Source organism: Aulonocara stuartgranti (genome assembly GCF_965226115.1).
Source record: "Aulonocara stuartgranti genome assembly, chromosome: 12".
Lineage (NCBI taxonomy): Eukaryota > Metazoa > Chordata > Actinopteri > Cichliformes > Cichlidae > Aulonocara > Aulonocara stuartgranti.
This window is the reverse complement of record NC_138948.1, coordinates 13,364,972-13,386,602: the sequence shown is the minus strand read 5'-3', so window position 1 is coordinate 13,386,602 and position 21,631 is coordinate 13,364,972. Positions and strand designations below refer to the sequence as shown.

The 21,631-nt window shown below is 40.8% G+C and overlaps 1 protein-coding gene across 10 annotated transcripts; it reads left to right on the top strand.

The window, feature by feature from the left end:
• Positions 1-101: 101 nt before the first annotated feature.
• atxn2 (ataxin 2) lies at positions 102-20,726 on the top strand. Of its 10 annotated transcripts, none has more exons than XM_082553583.1 (26): positions 102-657; positions 2,391-2,421; positions 2,818-2,877; positions 3,246-3,317; positions 3,925-4,075; positions 4,915-4,929; positions 6,782-6,906; positions 7,059-7,150; positions 7,332-7,520; positions 8,258-8,430; positions 8,762-9,010; positions 10,012-10,200; positions 10,501-10,680; positions 10,836-10,940; positions 11,129-11,199; positions 11,327-11,691; positions 11,933-11,996; positions 12,113-12,259; positions 12,878-12,895; positions 13,533-13,593; positions 14,509-14,702; positions 15,946-16,072; positions 16,147-16,335; positions 16,448-16,665; positions 18,403-18,580; positions 19,908-20,726. In XM_082553583.1, exons 1-26 carry the CDS (start codon positions 545-547, stop codon positions 19,934-19,936), a joined length of 3,405 nt encoding a protein of 1,134 aa, XP_082409709.1. In that variant the 5' UTR covers positions 102-544; the 3' UTR covers positions 19,937-20,726. The 10 variants fall into 10 exon arrangements, with proteins under 10 accessions (XP_082409709.1, XP_082409708.1, XP_082409715.1 ...); XM_082553582.1 differs by having other exon boundaries at positions 13,533-13,599; positions 16,451-16,665; XM_082553580.1 differs by having other exon boundaries at positions 103-657; positions 13,533-13,599.
• Positions 20,727-21,631: the final 905 nt, after the last annotated feature.

The following is a 21,631-nucleotide window of genomic DNA, read 5'->3' as shown; positions in this document are numbered from 1 at the left end:
AATGTCTGCATTGGGTTTTTACGTTAAAGATGGTCATGTTCATCTGTTTACAAGATCAATAGTTTTCAAATAACACAGCGTATAAAAATATAGAGTGAAGTGTTGCGAGCCGTCACGCCTCTCATATCCCTCCGCTGTTTTTGTCCCCCTTTCAGGCTGTTTTGGTCTTTTCGCTGTTAGCAACGGAAAGAATCCGAGATAGCTGCAAACCCGATTTTGAGATAATAATTATATAACAAATTGACAAGAGGTGTAATACACATGTTCATTTCGGAAAAGTTACTAGAGCGTGTTGTCTTTTTTTAAATATATTTTTTTTCAGTTTTAATAGGAATTGTACAGGTCGCTAATTTAGCTAGCAACTGTTAGCCAGGCTAGCTGCTTAGCAAAGCATCCTCCTGAACAGGCACGTTGACTTTAGCCTGCTGGCTAAGCTAGGTCTTCGGATTGCCCAACGTTAGTGAGGTACCGCACACCGTCTCATCGTCAAGAAATTGCGGCGTGAAACTGGTCTGTTAAAGACGCTGTCTTTTATGGGATCACCATGTCAATGAAGGCCGGTGGAAATCGCAGCAAGCCCGGCGGTGGTAGCACCGCCGGTGCCGCCGCCGCCTCCGGTGCCGGAGGAAGCGGCGGGGGAAGACAGAATCTGGGCAGGTATGTGAAATTAGAACGTTAACATAGCGAAGCAAAAACACAGCAAGGAGGGTTGGTTTGACACGTTTTCGATATTTGGCCATAGTCACTGCCAAACGGTAGCGGTTGTAAGAGATGACATTGCCGTTAAGTGGTCCAAAACTAGTGCGTGTTTGTGAACGTTGTGCGGGCCTTGCGACGTGTTGGTCAGCCAGTTGTGCAGTTCAGCTAGCGAGGCCTGCCTGTCTGCTTGGTCCAGTGCTGTTGCAACTTTCGACGTGACATTATCTTCTCTGGCACGTTAAATCAAACATGCCACCACGAGGTTGATTTTCCATAAATACATGTTCGGGTGGACATTTATCTTTCCTCACATGAGTGTAGTACTAGTGACGCTGCTTGCCAAGTTGCTGGTATCAGTTTACTCTAAGCTTGAAGCCAAGTCAGCTAGCGTTAATTAGCCAATTGCCAGCCTATGCTTGCATTTCAGTTTTGTAACCGTTGGCTAATGGGGGACACGCAACGGCATTTGTTGTCTTTTGGCTGCCATGTAGCTTGGTACGTTACCGCAACATTGCTGCAACGGGGTTGCCAGGAAATGGATATAAAGCGTGTGGGCGCTCAGAAGAAAGGGGCGGGTGTGGAAACGGGGGTATTACAGACCGACTGGCTTTCAACCTTGACGTTGCCATTGCTGTTCGTGAGAAATAGTGTCCTTGAGGCATGACTTTCTCTCTACACGTCGTCCCAAGATGAAGATAAAGCACACTGTCAGTGCATGAACAGCATGCATGCTGTGATTTTTGGTGGTCAGGCTGCTGTTCACCGGTCACTAGGACAGCACTCCCCTTTCACTGCGTAGGATTCATCGTGAAGATGCTATAAATGAATATTGGTCCAGTTTATAACCATGCTCACAAAACCTGCACATTACAGCTCAAAATGGCATGGCTAAGTGTGTTTTAGAAAGCTTAGGGCTGATTTACTGCAACGGATATAATATAGGGGTTAGTGGCCATTGCTTACGTTGAATGGTTGGTTATGTGCCAGCTGCTGAACAAGGTGCATTTTAGGACATGCCTGGGAAAACTCTTAGCGGCTGAGTGTTTGGCTAGATTGCATCACAAACATCATTATTATAAGCATAATGTTTTGGAGACACTGGGGAAATTTCAGAATTTACATTGCACATTGGAAATGTGATCTGCAAGAGCAATTCTGTCGATCTTAAATATGAAGTCAATGTCCACAATTTAAACAATTGATCAAGTAAGAGGGCTGTGTTGATGGTTGTGGTGATGTCTCCACAGCTGAAATCGATAGTGATGGTAATAAATCTTATACTTGATAAAACCAAAGTGATTTCATTTTCATGTCTGCAGCTGCAAACATTTCACATGTCCTCTTCAGTCATAATCTCAGTAAAGCATCATTATAAGACCCTCATGTATTCTTAAACCTGGTTCTCTGTAGTTTGCTACAAGTGATTGTAATATGCAGATACTTGCAGTATGCTGTGAAAGTATATTTTAGAAATGAGGTTAAGGTTAAAGCAAATTATATAGCTTGTATTGATTAACTTCAAGTGCACTTCTGTATCATCTTAATCACTGCCTCTTATGATTTCTCTTAGTGAGTTGCACATATCAGCGCATGTGCTAAGTCAAGTCTTTATTTATTTTATTTTTTACAGTTGATGGTGAGTTTGACAACAATTTAATCAAAATGCGATTTTTTTTTTTTCTGTCCCTCAGGGGGAGACACAGTGGCAAAGGTCCAGCAGCAGTGAGTAACCTGTTATTTTTCATATACATTTGAGAAACAAAATTACCTTCAAGCTTGAGTATTTTAAAAAACTTAAAAAAAAAAATAAAATAAAAAAAAACAAACAGATTTTTGAACATAGTGATGGTGTTTTTTTCCTCTTGAGGCATGTCATTGGTGGGCACCAGAATTTATCTTATGCAGGAAAAACCCTCACAATGCTTTAACACTTCTTTTTCTTGGTTTCCTCTTTTTAAAGCATTTTAATGCCAGAGAAAGCATAAATCCAGATATCGCCTTTTTAATTGCATTAAGAATGGAACAAGTGTATTGGTATTCCACAGTGATGAGACATTATTTGGCATCTTTTTTGTGCTCAAAATGGGAGCATCAAAATTAATTGTATCTTTTCTTTAGGTCATTTTCAATGGTGTATATGCAAATATGAGGATGGTCCATGTCTTGACTTCAGTGGTGGTACGTTTACTGTGTGCCTACCTTGTTCCTTTTTTTTTTCTGTGTGTAATGATTATAAGAATATGCATAGTTGCAAAATTCCTTGGATGAAGTAGCCATGTGAATCATGCTTACTCTAAGTGAGTTAGTAAGAACATTATTTACTGCAGTCTGTTTTACCACATGCTGTTTCTTCAAATTGTTTATACAGCATTAAACAAAGCCTGTTGTAGAGACAGCTGGTTGCATAAAAGGAAACGAGTGATTGATCAATCAATGGTTTGCCTTGCAGAAAAATGGGTTTCTGAACTTATATTTTTGAACATGTAAGTTAAAATTTGTACTGAAAGGCACATACCGTATATAACGACAAGCCTCTTTAATTGTAGGGGACCAAGTGTGAGCTTAAAGTGAAAAATGGAGCCATCTATGAGGGAGTATTTAAGACCTATGGCCCAGAGGTAAGGCTCATGCATAATGTGGTATTCTTTATTGTGCCAATATGGAGGGAAATCTGTTACTTTCTCACTAGCTGAATATGATTAGGGTTAAATGTGATGGAGTCTTGCTAACACTTGGTACTAGTTTCACCCCTAAGGTGGTTTAGACCGGCATTGCTTTTTCTGATATTTGAGCATTTACCTTCCCTTTTAGGCTGAATTATTTCCCAAAAGTAATAATCATAAGTAAATTTGAGGTTTTCTGCTGATGCCAGGATTACACAAAGTAGTTTAATTGATAAGAGTGATGAGTGATTTATTTGACTAATAGTTAAAGGAAGCCTGCAACAATTTTCCAGATCTTTAATTCATAACCATACACCACATATCTTTCTTGTGATGCTTAAAACAGATCTCTTGAGATTTCTCAGTATGTTTTAGTTTTAGGGTTGTTCTTGAGATTGTTTATAGCTGTTTTGTGTCTCTAGCTACTGTGGAGTGTGATGGGCATGAAAGAGTGCATTGTCCCAGTCTCCTGTGTCCATAGTTTCTTGTGTCTTTTGCAGATAGTTTTTTTTTTTTTTGTTTTTTTGCCCTCTGTGTTTCAAATGATATTTTTCTCCCTCAGTGTGACCTGGTGTTGGATGCAGCCCACCGAAAGAGTACAGAACCGAGCACAGGGCCCAGGAAAGAAGATATTGTAGAGAGCATCATTTTCAAGGCTTCTGATGTCGTAGTTGTGAACTTTAAAGATGTGGATCTAAATTTCGCCAGGAAAGGTAGTGTGGTCATATTTTTATTTTTTGGCAAAGATTTTTTTTTAGTTATTGAAACTGGAGATGTTATCATGCGCATATTGAAAACCTATGGACAATGTTAACTGGGTGAGTTTGTCACACTGTCCATTTACACATACGAAAATATAAACGTATGTCAGTGAATTCCCATCTTTGCATACATACAATGTATTACCCTTCTCAGTCTTCTCTATCTTGATGTTGCAGAGGCTTTTCTGTGAGTTAAGTATTGTGTGTCTGCTCAGAGTGGCCAGTCATTGAAGTCTAATTTGATCTATCGATTGGTCCAAAGGTTGCTCTAGTGCAACAAGGACACTCAATAAAGGCTGAAGGAGCCTGCTTCATGTAATTCATGTACACCCATATGATTCTGCTTTGGACGATAATTGACTCTGCAGGAGAGTTTTGTTGTCTGAAAATATACAGGCATGAAGGTGTGAGGGGTTTTGCTTCATGATTTGAAACTATGGCACTACAATGATGCCACTTCACTTTAACAACTTGTGAAGTGAGTGAAATTTACACAGAAAGATAAAATGTCAAAAGTACCCATGTTTGTCTGCTTGCCCCTTTATTTTTTTTAAAGAAATGCTCAATAAGTGATCAGTTGAAATCATGGGATGTGAGGAGTGCACTAGACATGGCTTGACCCAAGCTCAGATTGTTAGAATTGAGTACCTTTACAACTTATATCTAGGTGAACCATATCATAAATATGTCTGGTATGAATTTAACTGTTGGTGTGATTGCCAGTCATTTTATCTGTCAGTCATTCTTCTGACTATCTGTCATCTGTGTGTCTCTCCTTTCCAATGGTCTAGTCTCCTCAGACACAGGTAATCTATGGCTGTTTTCTCCTTTTGCACATCTTTGTATGCTCTTAAAAATATGTACTGTGCTCTTATGTTAGACCTGTTAAATTAGATATTAAATTAGAAATGTAACGTTTATGAACATTTGGGCATGATGATCTATTTTTTTTTTTTTTTTTTTTTTGCTGTATGTATTGTTACTGCATTTTGATTCCAGTATGATTCTCAAAGTTTTAGGATCACTGCTCTCATACACCCAAAAACTAAAAATGAGATATGTATTGCTGATCAGTGTTGCTTTATATTTTTAACTGCGTCTTCAGACTGCATGTTGCTTTCGGTGGAAGAATTATTCCCTCAAAATCATTCAAGCTGATTTTTGGAGTCTTTAAATATTATCCAGTTTTAACTTTTGATACAGCCTATGGGATACATTTGGGTAATTTCTTTTATACTAATATAAACTTTATTTGTGTTAATAAGGTTACAAAGTGCTTTGTATTAAAATAAAATAAAAAATCACAGAAATTGTGAAAACCAGAGAAAATAGGATGGGGGGAAATAAACAACAAGAAGTGGCAATGATGAAGCAGTGACTTGTATAAGAAGAAGGTAATGTTTATTGCTTTTGTTTAGTTTATCTTTTATAGGATTTTTCCTAAACATCAGTTTGTTTGTTTTTTAAACCTTTCTTGGCCTTGCTCGAGTCATGTCACACTTAAATGGTAGATTATCAGCAACATTAATGTGATTCCATTGAAAGCAACTGATTCAAAAGTCATATTGGGCTCTCTTACATCATTTGTTTTCTGAGCATTGTTTTTAAAAGGTTATTAGGAGAAGTTTAATTTTGTTTGGCACTGAAATGCTTTGAGGTCATGTAATTAACTGCAGTCTAAATGCATGTTTGCTTACCTCTCACTATTCTCACGTTTGATTTTAAAAATTTTCTTACTTTGTATAATTCCTTTGGTGGACAGTGTGCACAAAGCATGCCAGCAAACACTGGAAATATAAACCAGGTCTATTGGCCCAACTGCCCGTATGGTGTCAGTCTAATGTTTCTGAACTTGCTCTGTGCCTGAAACGCTTAAATGCCTTTTGTATTGTGAAATGAGTTATGACGTGTGAGATAAGCAACTCCAGGTGGCTGGTATGCTTTGAGCACATAGTTCACTGGTGCCAGATCTGCAAATGTGAGAGCAGACTTGGGCTAACATGAGATTAGAATTTCAATTCAGTTATAATTGGGGGTTTTCTTTGAGCAGATCTGTCTGTTTATGACTTTGTTGAGTCAATGTATTCCATACATTTACATAAAAATAATGAACATCCTGAAACCGCAATTAGCCCAAAGTAAATTGTTTAATTAATGTGCTCCCTTTCAAGATGTTGCTATGGTGATTCTTAATAAATAGGGTGCAAGTCAAGCATTGTAGACACTGCTCGTAGCTGGATTTAATTTCTGATAAAAGTGAGCCATCTGAAAATACTGTAGCACCTAGAGACATTATGCTACATACTCTGACAGTGATTCAGGACTCTCCCTTTATTCACAAGTCTTGCCCACACTTCCAGACTCACCAATGCCAGCTCAAGAAAATTGCTTTTTTTTTTTTTTTTTTTTGGGAAAGGAACCCCCCCCCCCCCCCAAAAAAAAATCCTGTTGAACCTGTGTTTGGATGTAACTCGGTGTGTCTTTCTGAACCGTCAAACTCTCCATATAGACGTTTGCTGTAAGAACTCTCTCAGAGGCTCTTGAAGCATGATGAGCACTTTGTTTTCTAAGCAGTGAGAGTGGAGCCTGCGTGCGTGCATGCGTGTGTGTGGTATCATGCAGTACATAAATATATACATTCTTTTCTTCATGTTTCAGACAACTTCACAGATGCAGCAGTGACTGGCCGGATCAATGGCGAGCATAAAGAAAAAGATCTTGAGCCCTGGGATGGAGGAGAGACCCACAACTCTGATAGCCTCGAGTCTCTGGATACTGATGTGGTGAGAAAAGTATCAGACACCAGAAACAGGCTGGTGCTAAACTTGCTATATATTCAACCGAAACAAAGAGTTTGTTTCATGTGATCCAGAGCATTTAAATTTGTTCACATGCTGATTGTCAAATTCTGTCTCTGCTACTGTTTTCACATCAGTCTAATGGGTGGGATCCCAATGACATGTTCAAGTACAATGAGGAGAAATATGGAGTCTTGTCCACATATGACAGCAGCCTGTCCACATATACGTAAGCTTCTTCATGTTCTCCATGTATTTGTTTGTATACTTGTCATACTAGATATGTTTAATTTTGAATCTCTGACAGTAAACCAAACGTTCACTCTTTAATCTGGTTTTATTATAAAATTAAAGACTTAGAACCATGCTGTCCCATGTTACTCCTTGTCTAACCTGAATTTATTTCCCAGGGTACCTTTAGAGAGGGACAACTCAGAAGAGTTCTTGAAGAGGGAGGCACGTGCTGCCCAGCTGGCAGAGGAGATCGAGGCTAGTGCCACGTACAAGGCCCGCGTTGCTCTGGAGAATGATGAACGGACTGACGAGGAGAAATTCACTGCTGTTGTGCGAGGGGAAAGGGAGACTCACACACTTGGCAGGTGGTGCCAGGATATGAGTTTTTACAAAAATACGTGTTTCTGTGAATACATTTTGTGTACACTTTGCAATTATGTAAATGTAATTGTGTTCGTAAACATATTTGAACGATTTTCAATTTTTATTGCCTCTTGATGCATTCTGTGGAGTTGTTAGAACTCGCATTATTCACAATTTATTGTTATAAGAATTTAAGAGGAGCTGGAAAAGGATACTGCTGAGCTTTGCATACAATCATCTGTGTTGTAGCTGTGTGCTGTCACCAGGGGGCACTGAAATAAAACTGTTGCTTTAGTTTATGCTTCTCTTGCTCATTTGGCTTTGCACTGGCAATGAAGAACACAAAGTCATAATACACAAAGAACTTCTAAACTGAGTGTTAAAAATTTTGAACAGGGCCTACTACTACTGCTGTTAGTGCCTTTTTAAAAAAAAAAAAAAAAAATCTTTGTGGAGTTTGTTTTCTGTCGGTTTTTTCTAATGCTTCTTGTGCTGCATGTAGAACTCTATTGCCCCTTTTCCTGTTCTTTGGGAGGAATATTTAAGCCTACTAGACAAGTAGACAGCAAATGTTCCTATAACAAATACTTCCTATAACTGGTAATTAAAATTAAAAAATAAGCTCATTTTAGCTAATGACCACTTACTGGAATGGAATAAAGTATAGAATTAATTGCTCATCTTTATTATTGCCTTGTGTATATGTTTAGCTGAGTTAAGTCTGTTTGTATGTTTGTAGAGAGAACAAGTACATTCCTCCTGGTCAGAGAAACAGGGAGGCAATGTCATGGGGGCCAGGGCGTCAGAATTCACCTCGTCTTGGTCAGAGCTCAGCTGGACCCCCCACTCCTCGACCAGGACCCCACGACTACAGTCCCAGTTCTGGATCCGACCAGAGGGTGGTTAATGGAGGTATATTTAATATGTCACCTACAAATCTGCTGTTACTTGCTGCAAATCAAACACAGTCTTTGTGAGAGTAAAGGAGTGGATGAGTGAGTCACTGTTGTGATCAAACCACGACTCGAAATAAGTTCTTTTGCAGTGGCAAAGTGTTTGGGTTATTCTTGTGTTATCTTGTTAGTTTATTTTTATTTAAGCAATTTTTTTCCTGTTTCCCCATCCCTTGTCATTTTTTTTTTTTAAAATTAAATTTCTCTCTTCTTTCTGTCCCCACTATACCTTTGTTTCCCCTGCACTATAGCTTGTGTCATCCTTGATCATTTGTCCTTGCCTCTTTTAGGTTCATCCCATTGGCCCTCACCCTGTCCATCTCCTTCCTCCCGTCCCCCTTCTCGTTACCAGTCCGGTCCCTCCTCCCTGCCTCATCGGGCAACCACGCCCACCAGGCCACCTTCCAGGCCCCCCTCTCGACCTTCCAGACCTTCCTCTCATTCATCCCACCTCTCTTATCCCTCCTCTTCATCCTCCCTTTCCCACCATGGGCCCACATCGCCAGCCTCCGCTCTGGCCAAACGCATGTCTTCAGAAGGTACCCACATCTCTGTGGAGTAGACCTGGGCAAAAAACACGAGTTGAAGGTGGAGGGATTTAAGTCACAAAGAAATGTGAAATATTTCAAAGTTGATGGCGATCAGTTTTAGTTGAAAAATAAGTTTGCCCAGGTCTAGTGTGGAACAGCAGAAATAGGAGAAATTGCTTGGTCAGACTGAGTTGGGATCAGATTTGAAAAACTCTGATTCTCTGTCAGTACATCAGGCAGTTTCACCTTGGCATGTGGGTGCACCAATGTGTGCCATGCTTTGGGTGTGGTAACACTTAAGGCACCAATTTATCAACTTCTCTGGTAGATCATTCAAAAGAAGGTGCACGATGATATTCTAATTTAAAAAAAAAAAAAAAGGCTTGATGTTTGAGGCATGAGAAAGATGCTCAGAGATATTTGAATTGACAAATTTGATAAGTGGTTGTAATACCAGTTAAGTTTCACATGCGGTTTTTAAAAGTCTTCTCTGTATTCCACTCCATTGGGATACGAACTGTTGACCAGAAATGTGATCCGTCAATTTCCAGAGTTCCTCCAAAAAAAGCCCCCAAAAAACTGGTAGTGAGGCTTAATCTCTTGACGTCAATTATTTTTACTTGAATAGAAAAATTGTTAACTAGTGTTTGGCCTCTCATTATTTTTTTTAATATGCTGTTACTGTAGGCCACTGTTCATCTCACTTTTTGGCCTTTGCTTTCCCATTTCTCATCTCTCACTTTGCTTGGTTGTGATGTGGTGTTTGATCACTTTACAGGATCATCTGTAATTTCTCCACTAGCATGCATGCATGCAACAAATAACCTTACTGTTTGGTGTGATATTTATCAGCATGTAGACTTGAGTTTTTGAAAGTTTTTGTGAGGCACTGGTGAGTTAAAAAACAAAAAACAATTAACAGAGGGATGCTAGGAAACACATGTTCACTTTGCTGTCACTGTGTGTTTACCAGCTTCTATCCATTTGCCTCTGTCTTTATACATCTCTAGGTCCACCAAGGATGTCTCCAAAATCTCAGCGGACGCCTCGTGCTCACAGAGTGCCACCCTGTCGGACCAGTGGAGTACCCCAAGGAGTGGACTTAATTTCCCATAATCCCCCTGGAGAGTCCATAGTGACTCCACAAACCAGGAGCAGCTCTTCCTCTGGAGGGACATGGTCCTCAGTGGTTAGCGGAGGTAGACTATTAATCTGAATAGTTTGTACCCCTCAGCCATAAAAGGCTGATGGGATATTGTCACCCTGCTGGGTGGGCAGGTAGTGTGGACACCAAAGCTTGTGAATGCAATGTAACTTGAGAACAAGGCAACATAGGATTTTTAAATGCATCCCAATGGTGAACCTACTAGTCCAGTATTTTTCTCCCTTTGCAGAGATTTTAGTTTAATGCCACTGGAGGGCATATTTCAAAGCACCTGTTATTGTTTGTTATTTAACCTGAATGTGTTGTGAACACCAAATTCTTCTCCCCTTCTCAGCTCACAGACCTCGCTCCCCCCGACAGAATAGTATGGGTGGAGCTTCAGCTGGCTCCTCTTCCCTCCCATCACCTCAGACAGGTACAGCTCCTGTGGAAACTGTTACTACTCCAACATCAGCTTCCTCTCCTACTGCAGCTAGCCCTGCCCCCAGCATAGTCACTTCTTCATCAGGAGATGGTAAGCTGAAGTTTAACAAAGGACTGAGTATGAATAGTGATATGAAAACACGTCTGTTGGTTTTTATAATGAATAAATAAGTGCTACAATCAGAAAAAGCTATCATTAAATCATTTTGATGGGAGTAAGTAAACGTTCTTTTTTTGTATGTTTAGCAAAAGAATGTCGTGCCCAGGAGACTAGACAAACATCTCCTACAAACAAGGAGAACATCAAGCCTTTGGAAAGTTCACCTAGTTTTACAAGACAAGTTTGTAAAGGTTGGTAAACACTAGAAATTTGCATTAACTTGTTCTTTTTAACCTCAGAATGTTGAGAAGCAATACAATTTTAAACATGAGTACGAGGGTTTCTCATCTGTTCCTTTCTTTAGTAGTCGTAATGTAACAATGTCTTAAAAATTGATATTTCCAGAATCTGCATTTATTTCTCTCCATTCACTTTGCAGGACCGCCTTCTATACCATCAGACCACAGAAAACAAATAGATAATTTAAAGAAATTTAGTGTAGATTTTAGGGTAAGTATATCTTGAATTTATATGACATACAAATTGCTAAGATATGACTGATCTCATCTCATGTTTGTGAGGCTTTAGCAGAGGTTGTGCCCCTCTTCCACTCATCTTTCCTCTGTCCCTCTGCCAGTTGCAGTCTAGTTCCAACCCAGACCCTCCCTGTGAACCAGTGATGACCAAGTCTGCTAGAGACCCTGCAGACAAACCTAAAGATCTTCCCCTGGACAAAGCCTCCACAGTGGGGAGGGAGGCCACTGAAGATGGTGTTGTAGTAATTGCTGCTGGCACACCTAGTGGTACCCATGCTCCACCGACTACCACCACAAGCACCAGTAAGCCTGGCAGCCCCGCTGCAATGTCTCAGTCTCCCTCTGCTACTGACCAGAAGAGGCCAGGGCTTGATGTGACGTCACAGGGAGTTCAGACGACGGCCACCTCAACGTTCAGCGGACCCAAGCATGAAGAGAAGGAGGAGAAAAAAGAAGCAGTGCAGGAGTGAGTGGACAGGAGACCCATTCCACGAGAAAACCAAAAATGACTTTATTGCATTTTGTGTGGTCTGTAGTCAGTTTACTATAATGCACAGTAGGGATTTATTACTGTCCAAAACCAACAACAAATTATTTAATGATAAATATTTATTAATTTAAAGAAACACAATTTAATGAAGTTTAAGTAGCTTCAGAAACAAATTCTTCCTTTTCATTCCTTTTCTCTATTTGTTCTCTCTCTGCAGTCAAGTGAGAAAATCAACCCTGAACCCAAATGCTAATGAGTTCAAACCCAGGTTTAATACACAGGTAAGTTATAACCCACTTCTGCCAAGCTTAAAACATTTGGAAACCAAAAACTAGGTCTGGTATTTAATTTATTTATGTCTCTATATGCTTTTGTTTTTCTTTGTATTTTCCCTCAGCCCAAACCAGCCAACACCCCAACGCCTCCCCGGCCTCAAGGCCAGCCCAGCCCCTCCATCGTGGTCCAGCAACCTCCAACTGTTTATGGCCAGACAGTCTGTTTCCCCCAGATGTATCCGCTGACGCCAGTCAGCCCTGGAGTTCAGGTGAGATACACACCTGCATACTGAAATGTACATTATGGAGATATTCATTTTTATTCAGTGCAAATCACCCAGAGCATCACACTGTGTTGGTATGAAATGCAGGGTTCATTCAGACCAACCCCTAACAACAGTGACTAACATGTCTATGTTTGTCCTCACGTGGTAATTTTCTTTCCTTTTCTTTGATTCATGCCTGCCATCATTATTTTCTCAGTGTATTTTATGTTTTTAAGGACAAAGCTCACATTTGTTGTCATTTGTTTCATTGTAAACTTTTTCCCTCCATGTAGCAGAAGAAGCATTAGGGGGAAAAAGGTCCCCCTCCCCATGACATGTTGTTCCCTGTCTTCTTTTGAGAAGGTGTTAGTTACATGGTTTTCTTACAGAATGAACTGAGAAATGTTTAGGTGATTATTTGCATAACAAGCTTAGAAATGTTTAGTATAGATATAATTTTGATGTTGCATATATGTAGCTGTGATCAATACATTTCTTATGTTGCTTTAAGAAAAACTTGGTGATCCAACATCAGACACGTGCAAACGATAACAACTAAAAAGTGGTTCTTCTTCCCTTTTCTCCCCCTCCTCCTCCCCTCTCTCTCTCTCGCTCCATTAGAAAAGCATAATATGGAAGGTTTGTGAATTTTTCTAAGATTTCTATTTTTAAAAACTTTTTTTTGTATTATTTTTATTTTATTTTTTAAGCCCAATAAGTACTGGGATGTTTTGCTTGCTTGTTGAATTAATATCATCAGATGTTGGTTTGCCAACTTCTTATTGCAATTCTTCAGATGGACTTAAAACTGTGCTCATTTCCCTTTGTTCCATCTGTTTTCCAAACAAATGGCTGCAAGCTAAAATGAGTTTAAGCTAACTTGTTTTTGCTGAAGGGGTGTTTGTAACACAAATGCATGGTGGACAATGTTAATGAGTTCAGGAACTGAAAAAACAGTATTATGAATGCTGTAAAAACACCTTTTTGGCTCGTGATAGTCAGGTGTAGAAAGTGCATGTGGCCCCAGGTAAGCGATGACTCCCACAAGCTCTTACATTCTAGTAAGCTGTTTGTGTTAGACAAAAAGAAGATGAAAAGTTTATCTGCAGCCAGATTGTTATTAAGGTTCCCAGACAAATGAGCATAGATGCACCCATGTTTATCCTCAGACTGTCTGTTTTATAATCTTGTTGGAAATCTCAAAGAAAATTGAGTATAAACATGTTTTTTATTTTTTGTTTTTCCCTACCTTTCCTCGTTCCTCACCTCTCTCCAGTCTCCCATGTACCAGGTTCAGATGCCTATGACAGTGAGCCAATCTAAACCCTACAGACCAGGTAAAGGTGAGAATAACCACCGCTTTCTTTCTCTCATTTCCCTCCCACATAATCTTTTTTTCAACTTGGTGAACAATATTTACAAACCATGTGAATACATAAATATTTTTAACCAGCTATTTGGACAGTATGTGATAATAAGCTTGTTTTCAGAGTCAGCCCAAACATTGTTTACAATGTGGCATTGTTGTGGCATTTTTTTACAAAACGGTTGAATTAAAATGTCTTGTTGGTGGAGTAAATAAATTCCTAATGGGGTAAAAAACAAAGAGAGGGCTTCCTGCAGAAGCACACCACGCAGGAGCCTGCAATCTGAAATATTACCAGTCACTCAATATCATGATGAGGAGCTGAGAATAATGAAAGCTGAAAATAATTCCCCAGTCTTACATGAAGTGTGATGGATTGGTTGATTAATTACGTTGATTATTCATGTGGGGGATTGAGCTGCTTTGCCCACACAAAATCAAACGTGCAACAACAGCAATCGCTATACAATCATTTAAAGAATGTTGTATATTCTTCTCACTACGCGGGACACCAAAAACCACTGATGCTGTATATGTTGTTTTACCACACACGCTTACCGACCTGCAATTATTACGCAAGTACAGAAATGCTGTTGTGCAAGTATTTTTGTAGTTTGCTTTTACAAGAGAGAGGCTTCAGGATTTTGTTTTTAATTTCTGATCTGGCCAATCTTTATTATCTTTCAGTAAGTTTAAATATGGCTCATAATATGATCAGTTGCTTGTGTTTTTTTTCTTCTCCCCCTCACATATAGACTTTACTAGTGTCTTTCATAGCCAATGACCCTTCTCTCTCACCAAAGCCTCTAGAGTTGGTATATATATGTGTGATATGGGATGTTGAACTTATTCTCCATCTTGCCCATCTCTTAACATAAATCTCTAGTACCCAACATGCCCCAGCAGAGGTCAGACCAGCACCATCCGCCAGGCACACCCACCATGATGCACCCAGCCACAGCAGCAGGGCCACCGATTGTAGCACCGAGCCCGGCTTACTCAGCGCAGTACTTCACCTGCAGCCCACAGCAGTTCACCAGTCAGCAGCTCGTCCAGCAGATGCCTCACTACCAGTCACAGGTATGATTTACTCTGGCACCAGCAGTATCACAACTATACAGCCTTTAGCAGCTCATTGAGGAAGGATAGATTGAACAGGCTCGTCTATTAAGACTCGTATGTAACCATTAAAGTTTCTCTGGTACCATCAATTAGAACTGGCAGTTTTTATCTCCCGCAGCTGTTCACTTGTCGGTGATTTGGCTGACAGATGCTGGTGGTCTTTAGCAGTTTGATGGGGTGCCAATGTCATGCCAGTTTTTTTTGTTTTTGTTTTTTTATCACCTCTGATTTATTGAGCTCAAAGTGTACTCCTGCTTCTTATACCTGAAGAGTTACTACCTGTTTGCTACAGGCTGTCATTGGAAAAACTGCAGCTTTTACTGCAGTGACTTAAAAAATCCTGGAAAATCCTCAGTAATACAAACAGCTAGGCTCAAGCACTTTTTGGAGCAGAGCCTACTCAAAGCACACATTTATATTTTTTTATGTTGATTACTAATGAATAGTAGATGGTATTGACAAAAAGATATCTGAGGCTTGATGCCAATACCACAATGACTGTTAAGTTGTGAAATGTAAAATAGGTAAATAAATGTAAGAAAATAAGTTAAACCTCATGAATGTTGCATTTTTCTTTAACACAGTCATGAAAGGATTTGGCCTCTTAAATACATAATTCTTTAAGGAAGCATTTTTCAGGACATATCGAACACACATCGTACGCACATAATCATTGATGCCCCAAAAATAATGAACCTTATGTCACTTTGATCGTCAGTGCCAATTAAATTGAGTGAAGATGGCCAGCTTTGGGATGAGACAGACAAACATGATCTCACACACAGGCTCTTTAAATGACAGCTTGTGAGAATGTTTTATGCAACCTATGAACATAGAATGCATTACTGTAGATTTTATCAGACCACAGTTCATGTGATATGCCAGAACCACAGAGTGAGACCATAGAAGCCATTTTTTTTTCTCTTTCAGTTTCATCAGAGCGCTTACAAATTGAGCTGGTGTTAAGAAATGCAAGTCGGCTAACTAATGATTACAAAAAAGTATAAACCAAGAAAGAAATAAGCTTCCTTTCTCTGAACAGATGCATCAGAAGCACAAAAAAATGTTTATGTCCATATTTCATGTGCAGCCTCTGAACAAATGTTGGCTCTCTAAATTGGCACTCAGTTACCAAAACTGTGACGGCAGGAGTTGATAGAGGCTTTCCTCAGTTTTTTGGCTTCCTTTTTGCCTCTTTCAGGCACAGCATGTGTTCAGTCCAGTGATGCAGGGCAGTGCCAGGATGATGGCGCCTCCCACGCATGGCCAGCCCAGTCTCGTCTCTTCCTCTACTACACAGTACCCAGAGCAGACACACACCATGTATGGTACGTGTGCGGCCAATGCACGGGGTGTGATTTTTAATGCTTTTCACTATTACTAACGCCGACTGCTGTTTCAGTGTCTCCAGGGCCAATGCCTCAGCAGTACCCCCACCCTAGTGCCACCTTGCACCCTCACCCGCAGCACCCTCAGCCCTCTGCCACGCCTACAGGCCAGGCACAGCAGGGTGGACCACAACATGGAGGCCCTCCTAGCCATCCAGCTGCCAGCCCAGTCCAGCACCCACAGCACCCACAGGCAGCAGCAGGTGAGTGCCCTAAGGTTGGCGGTAGTAATTACCCCCTCCCCCCATGGAGCTGGATTTTTTTCAAGTGGAGCATTATGGTAATGTATACATGTGTTTATGATTTTTGTTGTAGCAGCAGCAGCAGCAGCAGCCCAGGCCCTCCACCTGGCTAACCAGCCTCCACAGCAGCAGATGTATTCGGCCTTGGCACCCACGCCACCTTCGATGACCCCAGGGCCAAACCCTCAGTCCCCACAGGCATCTTTCCCTTCTGCTCAGCAGGCTGTGTATATCCACCCACAGCAGGTCCAGCATGGCTACAACCCCAACCACATGGCGCACGTGCAGCAGGTAGGTCACAGCCTGCTGTGAACGTGCTCAACAGCGACCACAGTGGCTCAAGCCAGGCAATCAGATTGGCAGTGTTTCCTGTGCTGGACTTAACTGTGGGTGTGAGAAAGGTCTGGGATCCATTCCAGTAGGTGTTTGAGTTTATGAATGGGTCATATTTGGCTTTTATTAATCCCTTTAAATGAGGTAGACATTTTGTTGGCAGTATGATCAAGTTGGGATGTAGCGCTGTCATTCTCACGGTACGCTGTGGGGTACAGAGGAAAAGAAACATTATTTCCTGATAAGAAGACAACCTAACCACGGAATTCAGAGATATTCTTGGATACCCATAGCAGTTTGGCCCCATTGAGTCTATGAAGGAATTCTTTAAATAGACCTATTGAGAGTTCCCTTGTTGCGTGTCATATATAGGCTATAGAGTTGATCACAGAGAAGGCTCACAATAAACCTGCCCAAAGTTTCAAATGATGACTTCAGTGTTTGTGCACGACTTAAGTTACTAAGTGATCAGTTTCAGTCTTTTCTACTCTCATATGTATGAAGTCAGTGAGAGTGGATGGCCTTAATATGATCATTTCAGACATGCAGCTCTGGCTTAGAGCAGCTGTTGTTCAAATAATCTGTTTATGAGGGGCAGCCAATCAGAAGGAAACTGGTTAAGGAGATAAAGCAGATTGCTTCAGAGGGAGGATGACTAATAGCTGACAGTTTTTGGGGGGGGTTCCCCCTAGATACATGAAACAAATGGGTTTCCTTAGCATTGTTACATTATGTGTAGTTATTTACCTGTTTGTGCTCTGCTCAGAATTGTACACCAGAGGCCACTCTGCAATCTGTCTGGCTGAAGAGTGTTTCACACATCAACTTTACTTCATCTATTGACCATTATAAATACAGATACCAATAGACTGCCAATTAGCTAATATTGCCATTGAGATACATCAATCTGTCTCTACTGAGGGCCTCCACCAAGGCCAAATATGAGATATGGATATTTTTAACTGTAAATTGTATGATGCTACTCGAGTGGAGCAGCTTTCCAAAGCCCTAGGATTGTGATTGGCAGGATTTCATACCCCTGTCTCAGTACAGTAGAGATATTATAAACCTTGTGGAAGCTAAACTTTTTCTTCTAGTGGTGGATCCGTTTCAGATTTTGTCTGGGCATGTATAAGCCTTAAAAGCAAGACTTTCAAGGTAATCATTGTGCTATTGTCCTGTCCTCTGTTATCCTGGCTCTTCCTTCCTTGTACGTTAAGGAGACTTTTATGTGTGAAGGGTCGACCACAGTGAAAGTGCTCTTTTATTTTCTGTTTGTTCTACAGGTGTTAAAGTACTCGCACCGTTTCATTTTACAGGAAGTTTTCATTGCACATGGAAAACAAACGTTGCCGTTTCCAAGTCAAACTTGAAAAGTAAACTGTAACCTCGTGTTATTGTCTTAGCTGAAGTCACATGCTGTATGTGCGTTTGTCTCTGAGCCCCACCTTTATGTAAACAGGCTGCTGAAGAAGACAGGAAAAAAAACATTCAGAATCATGCGGTGTCTGTTCAGAGCTGCTGCTCCTGTCGGTAACAGACAGGCGGAGCCGTGAAACGCTGTGTCACTGAAACTCATCTGATTCATCGTTTTACCCAGTCTGGCTTTTGTCCTTCTGTTGATCTCTCACTGTCACACTTTTGTTCTCACTCTGGCGCACTCACTCACACTTGTGCTCTTTCTCTCGCTCCCAGGCCCATATGCAGTCTGGTATTGTGCCATCCCACCACCCGGCACCCACCCATCCCCCAATGATGCTCATGGCTACCCAGGGTCCTCCAGCTGGTCCACAGCCACCTATGCCCCAGACTGCCCTTAACCCCATCCCTGTTTCCTCAACCACACATTTCTCCTACCTGGCACATCCACAAGGTATTTTTATTATTTTCCTTCCTCTATAAAGAGACTGTGTTGTTTTCCTTCTCTAATGTTCTTTTACATTACTAGCTCCTCTTTACACCTTTGTGCAAACTGAGGCAATAAGTGAGTACTCTTCATGGCAATGGTTGAAATATTTAGACTTCAATTCTTTTTGCATGGGGGGTGAGTGTCATTAATAGATATAATGGCAGTTAGCTGGGGCAATCACACATAATTTTATTTTTTTAATTCTTTGGACAGTTATTATCCCTCAGCCATGAAAGTCTGATGAGGTTCTGTCGTCACTCCCTGTGCAGGCAGGGGAGGCGTGGACACCCAAGTGTCGGTGCCATGGAGAACAGCAATGTAGTCGGTCATGTTCATGGACACAAATTGTTTTTTCTGTTTTTTTTTTTGTTACAGTCAGCTCAAAATAATGAATTTTAATAGGAAGTAAGATTTCTGTGTGGCAACTCCCGCGAACACAGAGGCCAAGAAAAGGTAGCTTTGAAAGAAGTGGCAGCTGCTGTATTTGACCCAAATCATAAACTTGGCGTGTAAAATTTGTCCTGTGTAGGAATTGATTCAGATGAGAATTTATCCCCTGGGAAATAAAGCAATAAATAAAAGTTGTGCACATGTTACACCTTTCATCTGATTCAGTTAAAAATGACCATAAAGAGGTGATTTTTGTATTATTCCCAGCAGGCAAATATGTGCGTGGACACTGCTGACACATAGGTCAGCAGTCACTGGTCAGAAGATTTTAACATATTGTCATATTCTTTGGGACAAAGTAACAAGTGTCCAGTCAGTACAAGAAACACATTTCACCCCTGAGTCATAAAAGGCTGAAAGATGTAAAGGTGGTAAAGGTGCATCCACTGAGGGACTAATAACTAACCAGCTCTGAGCTAACTGCATTTAAACACTGGTCGAAGGTGAACTGGTGACTTTCAGATTGTGTTTTGTAAGGAAAACATCTGTCCTCTATTCGATACACACAATAAGAGCCATGCAGATGGTCGAGTCATACTGTGGGCTTTGCAGAACCATCAGTTATTTAAAGATAGGTCTTTAAAAAGATTCAGCTTGGGACACATGATCGGGGTGAGATTTTGAGTAATGGTAATTTCAGAAGAAACACACTTATTTTTTTTTTTTTTATCAGATATTTAATTCTCCTCAGGTTAAACCAGGGAAAACTCCGTCTTTAGGTGCAGATTTAGATGATTGGAGGAGAATTACTGGTTTGTTATTTGAGTGTAATTAAAACAATAGTTTGTATTTTGTAAAGCTGTCTAACGTGTTACAAAGAAACTTTCTGTCATCCCTGCAGTGCAACCTCATCATCAGCAGCAGCTGTAGATGCGTCAGCGAGCTGAGGGACCCGTTCTGCGCCGCGCTTCTCAACCAGAGCCTTCATAACCAGGCGATGAAGAGGATGAGAGAGCCCACCCTCTCCTCTCTTCCCTCATCCTCACCAGACATGCTTCACATCAGCTTTTCTCTTCCCTCCCTCCTCCCTCCCTCCCTGACCAGGCAATAAGAGAATGTTAACAGGTTGATGCAGTGACATGTTTTAACGAGCTAGAGTTTTAACAGACAAGACTGCTCCTATTCAGGCCCCCCACACACAAGCACACACGCATACACATACAGATCTGCAAACACAGATAGTTATACCTACATCTACACACACTTTCAGGGGTCCCAAATTGCAACTTAAGTCAGCTTGCCAAGTAAGAAGTGAAAGAGAGTAAACAATCAGCGAGTGTGAAGAAGAAAATTCAACTGGAACTCGTAATTTTTGTCCGCACCTTGTTATGAAAAGAATCTTCCAACCTTTAGACAGTATTAATCCTACTGTTTATTGCTGCTGCTATGTGCTGCATTTATTTCCAGACTACACGACACGTTTCTAACCAAACTAAAAATGAAACATGACGAGAAACTTTCTGTGAAATAAACTCATGTTGGCAGCCGAGAGGACAGGAGAAAGTGTTATGAAATTATAACGGCTGAGGTGATCAGATCCCACTTCTCACCCGACCCTTATGTAACTTTTAAGTTAAAACTTTTACTTTGTAGATAATATAAATAATTTAAAAAATGAGCAAAAAAATTTAAAAACAATAAAAAAGTTTTAAAAACTGAACTGCTTCTTGTGGTTTGCTTGTACTGTTGGTGTGTCGTTACTGTGAACGTGCACTCTTGTGTTCTAGCTTTTTACAGTGGCTTGCAAAAGTATTCGGCCCCCTTGAACTTTCCCACATTTTGTCACATTACAGCCACAAACATGAATCAATTTTATTGGAATTCCACGTGAAAGACCAACACAAAGTGGTGTACACGTGAGAAGTGGAACGAAAATCATACATGATTCCAAACTTTTTTTTTTTTTTTTTTTTTTTTACTGCAAAGTGCGGTGTGCGTAATTATTCAGACCCCTTTGGTCTGAGTGCAGTCAGTTGTCCATAGACATTGCCTGATGAGTGCTAATGACTAAATAGAGTGCACCTGTGTGTAATCTAATGTCAGTATAAATACAGCTGCTCTGTGATGGCCTCAGAGGTTGTCTTAAGAGAATATTGGGAGAAACAACACCATGAAGTCCAAAGAACACACCAGACAGGTCAGGGATAAAGTTGAGAAATTTAAAGCAGGCTTAGGCTACAAAAAGATTTCCCACGCCTTGAAAATCCCACGGAGCACTGTTCAAGCGATCATTCAGAAATGGAAGGAGTATGGCACAACTGTAAACCTACCGAGACAAGGCCGTCCACCTAAACTCACAGGCCGAACAAGGAGGGCGCTGATCAGAAATGCAGCCAAGAGGCCCATGGTGACTCTGGACGAGCTGCAGAGATCTACAGCTCAGGTGGGGGAATCTGTTCATAGGACAGCTGTTAGTCATGCACTGCACAAAGTTGGCCTTTATGGAAGAGTGGCAAGAAGAAAGCCATTGTTAACAGAAAACCATAAGAAGTCCTGTTTGCAGTTTGCCACAAGCCATGTGGGGGACACAGCAAACATGTGGAAGAAGCTGCTCTGGTCAGATGA